The sequence below is a fragment of the Pleurodeles waltl genome, chromosome 1_1 (assembly GCF_031143425.1).
Source record: "Pleurodeles waltl isolate 20211129_DDA chromosome 1_1, aPleWal1.hap1.20221129, whole genome shotgun sequence".
NCBI classification, from domain to species: Eukaryota; Metazoa; Chordata; class Amphibia; order Caudata; family Salamandridae; genus Pleurodeles; species Pleurodeles waltl.
Genome location: NC_090436.1, coordinates 259372212 through 259389067, shown reverse-complemented (window position 1 = coordinate 259389067; position 16856 = coordinate 259372212). Strand labels below are relative to the sequence as shown.

The 16856-nt window shown below is 40.6% G+C and overlaps 1 protein-coding gene across 8 annotated transcripts in view; it reads right to left on the bottom strand.

Annotated features, from left to right (window-relative positions):
• FGF10 (fibroblast growth factor 10) overlaps nt 1-16856 on the bottom strand; it is a 606480-nt gene that overhangs the window by 422981 nt on the left and 166643 nt on the right. For all 8 annotated transcript variants that reach the window (XR_011201280.1, XR_011201281.1, XR_011201282.1 and 5 more), the window contains exon 2: nt 11028-11131. Coding sequence is in view for 5 of the 8 variants with exons in the window: in XM_069221558.1 (XP_069077659.1) it covers nt 11028-11131 (104 nt within the window). In the remaining 3 variants the exon portion in view is untranslated. The remainder of the gene's footprint in view (nt 1-11027; nt 11132-16856) is intronic.

The following is a 16856-nucleotide window of genomic DNA, read 5'->3' as shown; positions in this document are numbered from 1 at the left end:
GTTTCAGATCCAGTCCTTGGTAGCCTACACCTGCAGGTTATGCACTTCATATGAATAATTAATTATATGTCCCTTACTTTAACCATAAAGTGAAACGCTGGCCCACTTTTGTTTTGTATACTTTAGACAATAATATGGCCTAGAAATTGTTGGCACCCAATTTGAACTCCTTCAGGCTAAGAGATGTAAAACTCTAATATACGGAATGAACGCAATCACTTCTAGTGAGATAGCAATTTACAAATATGTTGGGCCATCATGGAGAACATGTAAAAAACAAGCATTTGCAATGCAACAGGTCTCGCGTTTGTTCGTGTTAGAGCTGATAGCGTTGTAAACTCCTAACCGGGCTTTTCACTCGTAATGAAACCTATCGACAAAAGTGCAATTATGTATGTAACTGGAAAAAGTGCAATTAACTGTGTAACAGGGTCGATATTATGTAAAGCGCTTGACTTTTGCCAAGCGAGATCGCTCTGGGAAAATAGAGAAAAAGTAGTCCATGAGCCGGACGGAAAACAGCAAGCCTCGCATGTTTTCTGTACTTGGTCAATGCGCTCAAGGAGGGCTATCCACCGGAAAAGGCATGACGTATGCATGCCTTCCACTAATGAAATCAAGCAGATTCTAACAGGCAAGCCAAGGAGCCAATGAAAGACACTGACGTGACGTGGACAGGGCTCCGAGCACTTTTTAATTCCTAAAGCATCTTGCTTAGCGAAACGCATGCGCAAGCGCATGCGCTCAGACTCGACCCTAATAAAAATAAAGCAGTACCTTAAACACATGCACTTACTTCATGTGCAAAAACGTAGATGTGGCAAAGCCCATTGGCAGAATTTGGGGAGGGATATGAGAGTGTGTGCTATGCTTGTGCACTCAAAATGCTCTAAAAGAGGATTCCACACCGGCAAACGAGTTTCACTAATGGTAATCTTGGATCACCTTCGGGAGCTTGACATGAGATAAGTAGTAATAGATGATGCGCTCTTCTGTTAAAACTAATACATCTCAAGTGTGGCCATGAATTTGTTTATTTTGTGTTAGAACATTGGAATGTTGGGTCTTTGACGCTGGAGAGTGCCTTTAATGGCTAGTAAGGCTATATTTTGTCATTGGTGTTTCCAAAATAGAGTTATGGGAAACTTAGCTGCTAACATGAGTAAGTGTATACATTCATAGCAGATTTGTAATGAATTTCTTTAAATGTGCTAGGAGACAGAGTCTTCTGTTTTTTCACAAAAAGGTGAATGAATAATTAGTGATGGGAAGAAGTATGTGTACTTAGAAAGGTACAGTAGGCAATAATCTCCTGTGACATATCCAAGGAGGTGGGAGGGCACATGTGAATTTACAGCACTACAAGTTGCAAACCGATTGTTACAGGTAATGTTTCCTGCTTACAACATGTACTGCTGTATACCACATACTGAGTTTAGACTGAATCGTTGTAAAACTATGGTCTGAAAAAACAAAATGTCGATGCCTTAAACAATGTTTTAAGAATGTTCTGTTTCGGCTTGCTGTCAAGCCAGTACATCTGCACAGTAAGGGTTAGTAAAGGAATGGAGTGAAGATCAAATAGCAGCCTTTCATATGTCTGATGATGATATATTGCCCTCTTTAGTCAAATGAAACAGTGTTAGTTGCTCCTTAAAGTGTTCATTTAGCTTTTGCATTACATATTACAAATGCATTTGACAATCTATATTGCATTACCTGCTGTAAAAAATGGTTGTTTCGTTTTCCCGACTGCACAAGTTTGGTCTATCTAAATTAAAATACCTCTTTGGCCATCTACATTGTGTAGTGACCTCTCAGTGAGAGACTGAGGCTCAGGAAAATAGGATGGCAAATCAATAGAATGGGTAACATGGGAAGGAAAAACAACGTTTGGTAGAAAATGAGGATGTGTGCTTCACTGCCCTGTCCTTCTGAATTTGCATGATTGGTTTCTCACCTAACAGAGCCTGAAGTTCACTACCTCTGCATAGGGAAATCAAACCATGAAAGCCAAGAATAGCATTTTCCAAAAGAGGAACTGAAGTGTGTGAAATTGGAGCAGCCCCAATAGCACCCCATTAATCTAAAAATTACTACACTGAGATCCGGTCCTGGGCTTGAGCTGTTATCAATTCCACAAAGGCTTCTGTGATAGGAACAGGAAACAGTGATGAACTATATTTAAGAATATCTTAGGCTGCAGTCGCACTTAGATGAACACGTATAGATGTACATTAGAATCAGACTTTTTGCAAGTGCAGAACGTATCATATTAAATGCTGCGCTTGGGTTATGACAGGGTTAATGTTTAGCGCAATGCAATAGCTTACAAAACATTTCGACTTAGCCATCTTTCGGAATTTGAATACACCACTTCAGGAGTTGCAAATAGACACATTTTAAGATCTCAGATGCCAATAAACAGATTGAGCGTTTTTGGATTGAGATTGAGCAGTTTCCCCATGATGTTGATGGAGCTAATATGAACATAAGGGAAGTCTTTGATGTGGATGTACAGACAGTGCTGTTGACAAGTCCACTTTGGTGCGAAGAGGAGTGAAACTGAAAATTGTTGCGTTTTCCACACAGCATTCAGGATCAACGAAAGTAGGGGGAAATGTACGCAAATGCCCTGGTCAGTTTATTCATACTGCCTTTCCATGAGACTGGGTTGTGAATACAAGCAGGGGAAATTTTGACATTTGGGGCCAGATTTACAAGAAAGTTGCACATCAGCTGTGATGCGCCACCTTTCTTGCACCCCCCTACCGGCACCTAATGATACTATGGTAACACCATATTTACAATAAGGCACACCATGGCGCACATTAGGGCAATAGCGTCATAATTTATGATGCTATTGTGGTACTTTGCAGGATTAGCGCTATAAATTATGACGCTAATCCTGCAAAGTAAAGGGAGGCCCATTGAAAGTAATGTACACGTCATTTTAACGCCTGCTCTGAGTAGACATTAAAAATGACGCAAAAAATGGTGCAGTGAAATGTTGTAAATTTCACTGTGCCATTTGTACGGGCCTCCCACTGCTGGAACGCCCGCTTGCATACATTATGCCTGGTACAGGCATAATGTGGTCCAAGGGGTCGCAAACTGGAGCAGTGGAAGCATTGCGCCAGTTTGTATATATGATGAAGGAGAATGGACTCCTTAACACCACATTAGCATTAAAAATTACACTAGTGTGGCTCTAAGAGGTGCTAGGGGCTTGTAAATCTGGCCCTTGATGTTCACTTGAGTTGTAAACCTTTCTCTTGTTGGAGTCCCCAGGGGTTACAATGTTAATGTAGAATGTGAGAGTTGATGTCTTTTTTGAGCGCCTTTTGCTGGAGTCTACTTAAGAGATCGGCAAAGCAGTTTTCTACTCTTGGCTGATGATCTGAATGTGAACACAGTAGTCATGTTGTTTGTTCATACAAGGACCATCCTGTTGTCTAGCTTGGGCCAAAAATCTTTGATTGCTAGCAGTACTTCAAGCACTTCTGACACAGTTGATGTGATGTATCTCTGTGTGATACTCATCACTACAACAACTAGACACTCGTGGGGTTGAAGTAATCCTGTAGGGCAGGATTTGAAAACTGGCAAGACAGATGTTGTCAATGTTGCCCCCTAAGAAGCCATTGATCAAGATGGGTTGGACAGTTCCATCTTTCTTGGGGATGAAACAATCCATTGAGTATACTGCTTGTCCTTATTGCTACACTGCTTGGGTGCTATTTCTATGGCCTCTTTGGCAAATAAGGATGCAAACTCTTTCAACATCAGCTGCAGATGCAGTTGGTTGATTATGTCATGCCAGATTCAAGACAATCACCTCTGGCTCTTTTAGGAAGTATCTGTTTGTCAGAGGTCATAGCATCTAATTGAGAAAAGTAAAATGCCATTCATTCACCTGCTGGGGGCTACGGGTAGGGAGCATGCAATGAGAGTCACTGCTTTGTTGTAAAGACACCCCTGCAGTAGGCACCTGTGGACCAGGATCAACCATTGGTGCGAGCATATCAACGAACGAACTGGCCCTATTTACAATAATGCTTTGTCAATGCTAGAGAGTACTGTTGTATACCGTAAGCCTAGCATGGGCTGGCTGACCACCTCTTGGGACACCTATAGTCTGGTCCTGTTTATGTGCCTTTTTTATTTTCACTAACATTTCTCCATCTGTAGCTTGATCAGGTGGTCAGCATCGATTGCACAACACTAAGATGCAGCTGAACCTGGGAACTCGAAATGTTGAACAACACGTGGAGCCCAGTGAAAACACTAATGTTGATTTTTCATAGGGCTGCATTGGAAGCATCCAATGCAAACTCAATGCTGACATTAGACATTACCTTGCCCCCTTGGACAAACCGATGAGCTCTTTTATGGTGGGCATCAAATCAAATCAAAAACATTTATAAAGCGCGCTACTCACCCGTGAGGGTCTAAAGGCTCTAGGGGAGGGGGGTTACTGCTGCTCAAAGAGCCAGGTTTTGAGCTGTCTCTGGAATGCAGGGTGGTCCTGGGTGGTCCTGAGGTTGGCGGGGTGGGAGTTCCATGTCTTGGCCGCCAGGTAGGAGAAGGATTTCCCACCTGACGTAGTGCGGCAGATGTGAGGGACGGCGGCGAGTGCGAGGTTGGCGGAGCGAAGTTGACGAGTGGGTGTGTAGAAACTGAGGCGACGGTTGAGGTATTCGGGTCCCTTGTTGTGGAGGGCTTTGTGTGCGTGGGTGAGGAGCCGGAAGGTGATCCTTTTGTTGATGGGAAGCCAGTGCAGGTGTCTCAGGTGGGCGGAGATGTGGCTTTTGCGGGGTATGTCGAGGATGAGGCGGGCAGAGGCGTTTTGTATTCGCTGAAGACGTTTCTGGAGTTTAGCGGTGGTTCCTGCGTATAGGGTGTTTCCGTAGTCCAGGCGGCTTGTGACGAGGGCGTGGGTCACAGTTTTTCTGGTGTCGGCGGGGATCCAGCGGAAGATCTTTCGGAGCATGCGGAGAGTGAGGAAGCAGGATTATGATACGGCGTTGACTTGTTTGGTCATGGTGAGAAGTGGGTCCAGGATGAATCCGAGGTTGCGTGCGTGGTCTGAGGGGGTTGGTGCGGTGCTAAGGGCCGTGGGCCACCAAGAGTTGTCCCAGGCAGACGGGGTGTTTCCGAGGATGAGGACTTCCATTTTGTCCGAGTTCAGTTTCAGGCGGCTGAGTTTCATCCATTCTGCAACGTCTTTCATTCCATCTTGCAGGTTGGTCTTGGCGCTGGTGGGGTCCTTGGTGAGGGAAAGTATCAGCTGGGTGTCGTCGGCATAGGAGGTGATGTTGATGTTTGCGTACGATGTCTGCGAGGGGGCTCATGTAGACGTTGAAGAGAGTCGGGCTGAGCGAGGAGCCTTGTGGGACTCCGCAGATGATCTCGGTGGGGTCTGAGCGGAACGGAGGGAGGTAGACTCTTTAGGAGCCGTTAGAGAGGAAAGAAGTGATCCAGTCCAGAGCCTGTCCTTGGATACCGGTGGAGCGGAGGCGGGATATTAGGGTTCGGTGGCAGACGGTGTCGAAGGCAGCCGAGAGGTCGAGGAGGATGAGGGCGACTGTTTCTCCGTTGTCCATCAGAGTTCTGATGTCGTCTGTGACTGCGATGAGGGCAGTTTCTGTGCTGTGGTTGGCTCGGAATCCGGACTGGGAGGGGTCGAGTAGGTTGTTGTCTTCGAGGAAATTGGTCAGTTGCTTGTTGACGGTCTTCTCGATGACTTTGCCTTCCTATTTGCGAGTCGCAGTGGTATGCAACTCCATTTGCGACCGCGAGTCGCAGTTACCATCCACTTGAAGTGGATGGTAACCCACTCGCAAACGGGAAGGGGTCCCCATGGGACCCCTTCCCCTTTGTGAATGGACCCCAAAATATTTTTTCAGGGCAGGTAGTGGTCCAAGGGACCACTACCTGCCCTGAAAAAATTCCGAAACAAAAGGTTTCGTTTTTTTTTTTAAGTGCAGCTCGTTTTCCTTTAAGGAAAACGGGCTACACTTGAAAAAAAAAAACTGCTTTATTTAAAAGCAGTCACGGACATGGAGGTCTGCTGACTACAGCAGGCCTCCATATCAGTGAGTGCCCATAGTCGCTATGGGGCCGCAATTTGCGACCCACCTCATTAATATTAATGAGGTGGGGATTTGCGACCCCATAGCGACTCGCAGACGGTGTCTGAGACACCGTTCTGCATTGCAAATTGCGAGTTGCAATTTGCGAGTCGCTCGGACTCGCAAATTGCAAGTCGCAATTTTCAAACTTGCTACATCTGGCCCTTAATCTCTAATCATGGTGCAACCAAGTATATTTTACCAGGTTCTTTAAAACTCTGTGTGTGCTGTTTTCAACATCACCAAGTATTGACTGGCCTTCCTAAAAGTGTCTATGAGGGAAATCATCTTCTTCAATTTGCAATGGAATATGATGCTGACATGCTACAATCAAGCTAACTGAAAGATATGGTTCATCTCGTGGAGAAGCATTAGTAGGATAAGGTTACAATGGCTCTTCATTGTGGGGATTAACCCTATGAGAGAACACTCATTATTATCCTTTACCTCTACTTGGTAAGGAGGAAGCGGGTCTGTAGATATATCCTCCTCTATGGGAGAGTTAGAGATGAGGAAACTGGAGCTAGGATAATGGCAGCCTTTTGTTGTTTAGGGAAGAGAAACATCATAATATTAGGAGAAAAACCCAACGTAATCTTGCTTTATTTCCTCACATTGCATAATTTTTTATACTCTAAGCATATATACTAAAGGGATGTATTAGAAGGTTTTTTAAGTTCAATTAACATTTGTTTGTAAAGAGCAAATCAGCCTTTTCTACCATTAGAAAGTCATGCTGCATGTGCTCTCCTGTTTGAAGGACAATTAATGGTAATTCATTGAATGCACGACCAGGCCCCTGCACTATAACAGTATACGATAGGGTCAACGCTACTGCAAATATGGACATGTAGACCTACAAGCACAAAAGCCTAGCTTACAGGCCAAGATGTTGAATTGAGGTGCTAAACAGCCTTGCTTATTTCTCTAACTCTATTATTGAAATCAGCAGGATTATTTGCTGTTAGTAGCTTCCAAATCCCTTGTCACACATGTAGCTTCTATACCACCCAGCTGAATGCTTTAATACGAAGCATAACTCCCCTGGAGCACTTGTACATGGTTGATATTATATTTATATATAATTAATCACATGCTTCGGTTTCATAAGAAAGTAAATATTTCAGGAGCTATAATTTGACAGAATAATTTCAATCTGCTGTTAACCATAACTTTACAAGAGGAGTTGCCAAATTTAAAATACAGTAAAGAGCAATATAAATTCATTTTGTGACAGTGCAGACACAGCAACAGCTAATTTTAATAACGTCTAAGGCTAAATACATCCCCCTATTAGTCAAATGCACTAAATCTTTGTTAAATAGAGCCTAGGAAAGGCAATAGATGTATTTATATTGTACAGCACAATAATGCATTATTTTTTTTAAGTGAAGCTTATGAGACCACAAGGGTTTACATCTCAAGCAGTGTGCATAAAACCACCATTTGAAAACATGATGACTTGAGAATAAAGCCCACATTAGCAGCTGTGGTAATTTTACACTCTGTATACGACAAGGTAGTCACCGTTTCAGAAACGGAAAATGAGGATTTTTAGCAGATTTTGATATCTATGCCAATATGTAGTTTTTCTTCAAGGATAGTGCTGAAATAGTTAAAATGGTGGGAGAGATTCCAAGGACAGAGAAGTACTGATAAGGAATGCGGAAAGATGGAACCAGAAAGAGAATATATTAAATTGTTGATGTGTAAAGGGGTTGTGACGTCCAGGAAAGTAGTGTGCCAATGAATAACAATGAACATTGCATATCGGAAGCTGATGCTGTAGGCACCTTCTGGCATAACTGTGGCCATCAGCATACCAGTGGTAGAAAAAGTGAGGATCATGAAGTAATTGGGAACGCATCTCCATATGGAGTTTAAATAGTTAAGTAGTAAGGAAAGAGCCTTGGGAACACTAAAGAGTTTGAGTATAGAACTAGAGAGGGGTTCCATGTTTTACTTGTAAAGGCTAATTTTACAAGCAAGACAATAACCATTTCAGTACTTGTCCTTCGGTGGCTATGTGAGAATCCCATTGTTAATACCCTCAAATAAAGACAAATGGAAAAAGGCAAGGATCTTTTTGACGAGATTGAGAAGATCATTATGAATAATGAGAAGCATAATGGTTTAGTGTTGCAGCCACACGCATAACCCTCTTGGGATCTATCAAAATGATTATTATAACCAATATGCCTTTTCAATTGAGAGCCTTCAACAATTATGGTAGGAACTTTTAGAAAAGAGATGATAGTTTAGTAAAGACCTGGGTGGGGCTGGGGGGGTCTGTATTTGCCTTTTTCACTTTATCTCTCCTACTTTCAACCACTCTACCCATTTAATTGAAAATTGGACTGCAAAGGAAAGAGTTTAAATTTAAAGATGAACTTTAAAAATTCAATAACTGGCAGAGATTATGAAATCAGTAATGGGGTGATGGTTGCTAATGTATTCGGTTTATGTCCTTGGTTTCTTAAGAAAAGGCTCTACCTTCTCAACTTTCGGGCCTCTGATTATTCACAGCTTCACCTGTTCACCTGTGAAATAGACTGCAAGGAGCATTAGCATTTTTTACAGACCTACATGGAGTGAATGAAAATTATTTCAAGGAGTACCTTTGAATAAGAAGTTCAAATGCTTAAAGAGTAACACAGAAACAAGCTCAAAAGTGTGTTGATTTGACAACGGTAAGTCCTGGTGAATTCTAGTTTTAGAGTGACATTTTGTGAGGAGATAAAGAGTAGATTGTGGAAAGAGAAAGTAAAAAGAAGAACAGATAGGGAAGAAGAAATAGAGGAGGGTATGGAAATATTAGCTGAAGCAATGAAGAAAAGCACGTTAATCTTTGAGGCATCCAGTTACCTATTTGTTTCTAAACAAAAGCAAAGCATGAATTGAAAATGTGTGGGAATGACAGTTTAGGTAGAAACTGTCCTGAAAGCAAATAAAGTAGATGATAGTGTTAAGTGGGATGGCATAAAGAGAGAGGGGGACTAGTAGAGAGTCCTGAGGTACATTGTGACTGAACTGTATTTCGATACATTTGGTTACCTTTATTTAAAAATATTAACCTTTTCGGATTCATATGTTTCCTTAAGTTTGGTATGTATAATGTTGTTGTGAGGAAATGGTTTGACATAAATATTGTGTCTTAAATATTGTTTGCACAAATATTTCCCAATGTCATTAATTAAAGAACATTTAGACCAAATGGGGCGATTTTGTTTGTAAATTATTTTTACTACACAATATTTATGTCAAACAATAGGTCGGTAGGCGATATACCAACATAAAAACGTTACTTTGAGATAATTTACTAATTACAGAGATCAAACTATCAATGTGGGTTAAAACTGACTAATACCATAGCAATGCCTAATCCCACAGCAATGCCTAATCCCACAGCATTGCCGTTATGATGAGAGGCAGACATTCAGTGTGAGTGTGCTCTTAAACAGAATAAGCGGGCACTATAAGTCAATCTAGCGTACAACACAAGGAAAATGAAAAGATTGTTCAAAGTCTAGCCACAAAAGATATCTTCAACTTCCAGACATTCAACTTCCTTGTGGAAGGCTTCATAGCTTGAATTGCCCCTTCATTAACACTGACAGGCTAACGAAAAATCATTTTTAGCTCGTTAAGTACCACCCTCAAGTTTAGGGATGGAAATATAGAAAAAGCATCTTTCACCTGGTTATGGGATGGATTCATTTCAACATGTTCCAAAAACTGCACAGTTTCGGGAGCCATTGCAATGCAATTTACAGGAAATTACAAGGGCATAGAAACTCCATATCTCTGGTTAACTATTTCACAATAGTATGCACGAATTGTCACTAAGCTGAATAGGCGCATCTGGAGTAGCACAAGGTATTGGCACGGTTGCATCACAGAGACTGTACAAACACAGTGCTGCACTGCAAATTTAGAACGATACAGAGATGGACTTACAATTACTCATAAAATTGTTCTCTGTCCAAACCAAAGTGAAATCTTCCTTAACATAAGTCTAAAATCCAAATTATCATGATCATGGTACTGTTTAGTGGACTAATTAAAAAAAAATGTAAACATGGTTCATTCATAATTTTTGAGAATCACAAATAGCCCTCCCTCAACTAGCAGTGTCAGAGCACTGACCCTGAAGACGTAGGGGTCATTCCGAAAGCATATATATATTGTTCAGTCACTTGATTTTATATTCAATTAGTCAAATAAAAAGGTACAAAAGTGTCGAGCGTCATTGTTCTATTTAAACATTGGAGTTTTGTATTTTCGATAAATGTTAGCCTAACTTCAGATGTAATACTTGGCGATTATCATTTTCCTATTCTCAAACTTTCCAGTTCTCAAAGCTCCCACTGCAAAGCAGTTCGGCTTTATTATTACGTACTTAATTATGTTTTGAGAAGCTAATTTGAGCATTAATTACCGCATCCAGATATCAAGATTTGCCAAATATTTTGAACTTCGCAGTCTAATCCCTCTGTGGAGTCCCTTAGGAACTACATAAAATGACCTTTTTAACTTTAGCTCTTGCAACTGACTGGGCTCGTCAGGCAGATTTAGCATCAGGCACACTATGTAATCAGATTAGCCGAATGGCAATTAACCATGCTTTGCTACAGATGAAAAATCCCAAATGATGTAGAAAGATTAATTTTTGCCTGTCCAAAGCTAGTTTGGTCTGTTTCTCACAAGGTTGATTGACTGTGCCCAACACCTCTTGATGGTAAGTACACTGGGCAATTCTCTTAATCTGTGGATTAGCTATTGAGTCAATCGGTTCTTACAAGCAGCTCAAAAACCAATCGTGAGTCAGAAGGAAGGTATGGAAATACCAAAAATGGCTTTCAAAACTTTCCGAACAACAGTATGAATACTTACCGAGCCGTAGACCTTTCCCTTCTCATTCATTGCTAAAAAATATTTGCTTTCTACACCTCTCACTGCAACTATTCCAACATCCACGGATGTTATCTCCAACACACCTGAAACGTAAAAAAATACCTAATTAATTGTTTATTTCTGTCAAATGCAAGCACAACAGGATCAATATTTGGCTATGCATTTTATAGAGGACTGCAGAGTTGCAAAGGGCCACCACCTTCATACAAAGAACAGCGAAGCACAGCAAAGTAGTGACCCTGGATCAGAAGAAACTATGGTATCTCACAAAGGGCCTAATTATCAATAATTCCTGACACTGTCTACGACTCTGCAACAAGAAATACAGATAAAAGAGGGTCCGGTAATTCTGGAGTGTGAGTGTAACATTACAGCTGTGTTTCAAATTCTCCCTTGAGAAATAGCGAATTATTTATGACCGCAGTGTTTCCTCACAGATTTCTGATTGTAACTCCACATACTGAGCTGTTGCCTAGAGCATAGTCAACCAGGCTTTATCTGGCGAAATGTGTCAGCGTAAAACCTCTGGGGTGCAGTATTATTCCACATCTCGCAATCCAAATTGGAGTTTCAGAGAATTTTTATAATATGAGCCTAAATAATCCGTTTCTTCAAAACAATAGTTAAGCAAAAACCCAGTCATTGAGCTTATTTAGATGAACAACCTATTTTCAAAATAAAGGATATGCAAATTCTTAAATGTCATACAAGTTATCAATTAATGTAAGACACATTTTTTGTCCATTACTCAGAATGAGCTTAATTTCAAACATTGTAGCAAATTTCCTATGGTATATAACACTGAAGTAACTTTTTTATTTAATTGTGCTCTTTCAACTGTTCGAGGCTGCTGTTGTGACATATCTCAGAATACACTGCAGATTTAGAGTCAACTCTTTGTTTCATCATTCTGAGAGGGAGACTTGGCTTGAACTTAATTAAGTAAAGTCTATGTCTTTATGCATTTTTTTTTTTAAATTTATTTATAGTTCTTTTTCCTGATTTGTCTTTTGTCAGTTATTAATGTATTTATTGTTGCGGTTTCACCTTGCACGGACATGGCCATGTTATGTTAGAACGTGTTCAATGCATTGAGAAATGTAAGATATATATGTACAAGTTAGCATGTAAACCTAATACCAAACAAGCATTTGCAATGCAATGGGTCTCGGTTTTCTCGAGTAATAGCTATTTGCGTTGTAAATTCCGAACTGGACATTTCTTGCCACATAAATTGAAAATAAAAAATAAAACAGAAGTTTGCTTGCAGTCAAATGTATTATCAGCAAAAATAAAATTATCCATGCAACAGGTAGATGTGATGCAAAGCGCTCGACTACTGCCCAGAGAGATCGTGCTTCATAGGAAATAAATAGAAAAAAATAGTCCAGAAACCATACAGAAAACATGGAGCCTCGTATGTTTTCACTAGTTGGCCGGTGCGCTCGAGGAGGGCTAAACACTGGAAAAGGCATGATGTATGCATGCCTTCCACTAATGAAAGCAAGCAAATTTTAAAAGGCAAGCCCACAAACCAACCAAACTCATGGGCGTGCGGTAGGCGTGGTTACAAGCCCATAAAGAGACTACAGCAGGGACAGAGCACTTTGCGCTCCGCCCTAAAAATATAGAGCAAGCACAACAAGAACTTTTATGTATTATCCATGCCCAGAAGTCTAAGGCAAAAACTGAACAAAGCACCTAGATAGGCATCATCTGACAGGATATATTGCTGAAGTGGTCCATTGGAAGGAAGGGAGGTGTGCTTGAAATAAAGATTAAGAGCTAGATGTACGAAATCACAGGTTTGCGATTTCCTAAGAGCAAATCTTAGCGATTCACTATTAGGAAATTGCAAAATGCAAAGCACAACAATGTGCTTGACACTGTTAACGATTTGCAGCGGGTCGTAAATGGACCTGCCTCAATATGTTCATGAGGCAGGTCGCAATTAGCGACCCACTGTGAATTGCTAAAATCATAGGGATGGTGGCCTGCTGGTGTCAGCAGACCATCATGTCGGTGAGTGCTTGTCCATGAAGCAGTTTTTTTTAGTAATGCACCCTGTTTTCCTTAAAGGAAAATGGGATGTGTTACAAAAAGAAAACTGAAACGTTTTCTTCTAATTTTTTAAGAGTAGGTAGTGGTCTGTGGGACCACTGCCTGCCCTTAAAAAATGTGTTTACCCCCTTTCGCAAAGGGAAAGGGGTCCCTTTGGGACCCCTTCCCTTTTGCAAATGGGTTACCACCAACTTGAAGTTGGTGGTAACTGCAACTGTTTTGCCACCGCATTCCCAGTCACAAAATATCCCTTACATAGCAGTGCTATTAGGAAGGGATGCCCTTGGCACGCCTCTTCCTGATACCGACGCACAAAACCTATTTTACGAATCTGTAATAGATTACTGATCCGCAAAATAGCATTTGTACATCCCAAAATGCTTTTTTCTGTTCACAAACAGCCAGATTCTCTGAACAGGGCCGTTTGCACACAGAAAAAAGCTTAGTGATTCTGGTCCTAAGAGAAGAGTTAACGAGAACATGAGAAGCAATGAAGGATAAAGAAATCACAACAATGTAATGCCAGAAATACAGGGAAAGAGCATGGAAAGGCAGATAGGAGAGGAGAGGAGAGGAGAGGGAAAAGTAGGGTAGAGCAGAGCAACCATGCTAGGAAAAGAATGCAAAGGCATAGTGCAGAAGAGCAGGGAACATAGGGAGTTGAATTAAAAATGGGAGATTATTCACCTTAACTTCAAAGTGTGTTTGAAACAGGTTTCAGCTGTTGTTTAAAATTAACTAGATGGAGCGTAGAGCCATTGGACTTGAGGTTCATAGTCTAGCTACACTCCCGGAAAATGACTTAGTCATCATCTTCTATTTTTTAATGCTGTGGGCTCAAGGAAAAGAGATTTGACAATGTCAGGAGCTTTGGGCCACCAGAAATTTCAAGGTTTTGGTCAAAAAGATGAAACTTTTAGCATCCAAGATATTGTGAGTGATACAAGCCACTGTACTTTGGCTTCATAGTCAGCCACTGGAGCATTTCTGTGGACTTTGAACCCTACCCCTGACTTAGGGGGCATCTAGTAATAACCTATGATAATACACACTTATGGTGCTGTCAGCCTAAGGAGGAAGAAGAAGATAAATAAATTACTGTTGGGGAAGGACAGGGAGGGGGGGAGTGTCATCAGCATAAACTCTATGGAACCTGTTCCCAAAGCAAAATATAAAAGTACAGTCAGAGTTTTAGATCAGTGTTTTCCAAACTGTGGGTCCCGACTCACTGGTGGGTCCCGAGCCGATTTTTGATGGGTCTTGAAAGTCCAAGTCAGAGGAAAAAAAGTAAAGTGAATTATGTGGCAGTCTTTCTTAGGAACATGAAGTGAGAAAGGGAAGACTTTAGGATGTCATTTTTTCATAACACACAGAAAAATGTAAATACCTCTGAATGAACTGTACACATTCAACAATCCAGAAAGCAAAAATAAAGCATGTTTTTTGTAATTCTGAAGTGTGATGGAAAGAAAGATTTTAATACGAACAAAACAAATCAAGAGGCTTGGTGGTGCACAAACAATAAATATTTCCTGAAACCCAATTTTCACCAATTATCATTTGTAATTTATCAGTAAAACTTTTTGTCTACGGAAATGTAGTAGCTATTTCAATGGAAAATGTGCTGTCCGTAGATAACAATTTGCTACATACGATGCTTTAGTTACATTACAAAAATCACCCACCTTCTCCATTAATGCTAAAAGTTTGTCATGAATGTTTATCTTACTAAAAAGTGGACCGTAGTTCTAAAGGTTTGGTGATCACTGTTTTAGATCATAATTTTTTGTTTTTTTTGTCATATATATTCCCAGAAATACGCCTGAAAATCTTTGTCAGGTTCAGGTTTTCAGAAGTACTTCTGGGCATGTCATACGACTATTCGAAAATGCCCTTATTCCCTTGTGCATAGTTCTCAGGAATGTAAGACTTTTCATAGGATGGCTACGATCTTATTGTGCAAATGCACTTTACCTTTTTTATTTATCCGCATGAAAAACACTTTCCCTAAGGTGAAACACCTTCAGCAGATATGAGGGAAATCCTTTTTTAATTTCTACCCTAGAATGTGAGTGTAAATCTCTGACCATTTACAGGGTGGAAAGGGGTGTGTGATCAGAGTTTGGGAATGCTAACAAATATACATTTGAGCAAACCTCGCCCTGGAATTCACAATTATTACCCTCTTGAATGAGATTTACCAAGACTTCTTGCCAAAATAGATAAATTGAGTCATAAATGTATGTTTGCAATCAAATTTACCTTTATGAATAGGTTTGTGGGTCATTTACATATGGAAAATGTTTACTGTCATATTAGTATACGTGCCATTTTTGATGATATGTTTGCAGATGGAACATAGCAGTATTACTGGGCGATTGTGTAAATATGGATATGTAGCAAAGCGAGTGAGTGATGGTTCAGCAGGTTTCTTAAAAATTATATAAACACACTCATGACATTCTGCAGGTCTGTTCAGACTTCTGCTCTACTGTTCAGATTTCAGAATTATTGTAAACTCTTCTGCATATGCTGCTTCACACATAAAATAGTTGTCTGATCAGGCAATATGAGTATTAACCCCTTAGCTGCTGGACCTTCCTCCCTTCCTCCCTTCCTCCCCCGTGCTGAGCCCTTTTTGGCTATTTGGGGTAGTTCATGTTTAGGCCTTCATAACTTTTTGTCCACATAAGCTATTCATGCTAAAGGTGTGTCCTTTTGTTCCAACATCCTAGGGATTCTAAAGGTAACCAGAGTTTGTAGGTTCCCCTGGAGGAGACCACGAAATTAGCCAAAATACAGCAAAGAAAACGTTTTTTTCAGAAAAATAGGGAAAAAAGGGCTGCAGAAGAAAGCATGTGTTTTTCCCTGAAAATGGCATCAACAAAGGGTTTGTGGTGCTACAATCACCATCTTCCAAGCTTTAAGGAACAGGCAGACTTAAATAAGAAAACCACATTTGTCAACACAATTATGGCATTTTACTGGGGCATACCCCATATTTACTATTTTTTGTGCCTTCAGCCTCCTTCCAGTTAGTGACAGAAATGGATGTGAAAACAATGCTGGATCCTGGACAGCTAAACATGTCTGAGAAGTAGACAAAATTCTGAATTCAGCAAGTGGTCATTTGTGTAGCTCCTTCAAGGTTTTCCTACAAAACGTAACAGCTAAAATAAAAATATATTGAAATTGAGCTAAACAAACTGCCATTTTTCTCCATGTTTTAATCTGTAACTTTTTTTTTGCTTTGTCAAATTTTCAAAAGCAATGTACCGTTAAGTCTGCTCGACTCTTCTGGTTGTGAGAATATATAGGGCTTGTAGGTTCATCAAGAACCCTAGGTACCCAGAGCCAATAAATGAGCTGCACCATGATATGGGTTTTCATTGTATACCGGGTATACAGCAATTCATTTGGTGTATGAAATATAAAGACTGAAAAATAGGTATCAAGGAAACTTTTGTATTTCCAAAATAGGCACAAGATAAGGTGTTGAGAAGCAGTGGTTATTTGCACATCTCTGAATTTTGGGGTCCCCATACTAGCATGTGAATTACAGGGCATTTCTCAAATAGGCCTGTTTTTTACACATATCTTACATTTGGAAGGAAAAAATGTAGAGAAAGACAAGGGACAATAACACCTGTTGTGCTATTCTGTGTTCCCCCAAGTCTCCCAATACAAATGGTCCCTCACTTATGCGGGTAGGCCACAAACTTCCTTCCACCCAGCATTCCCCGAATT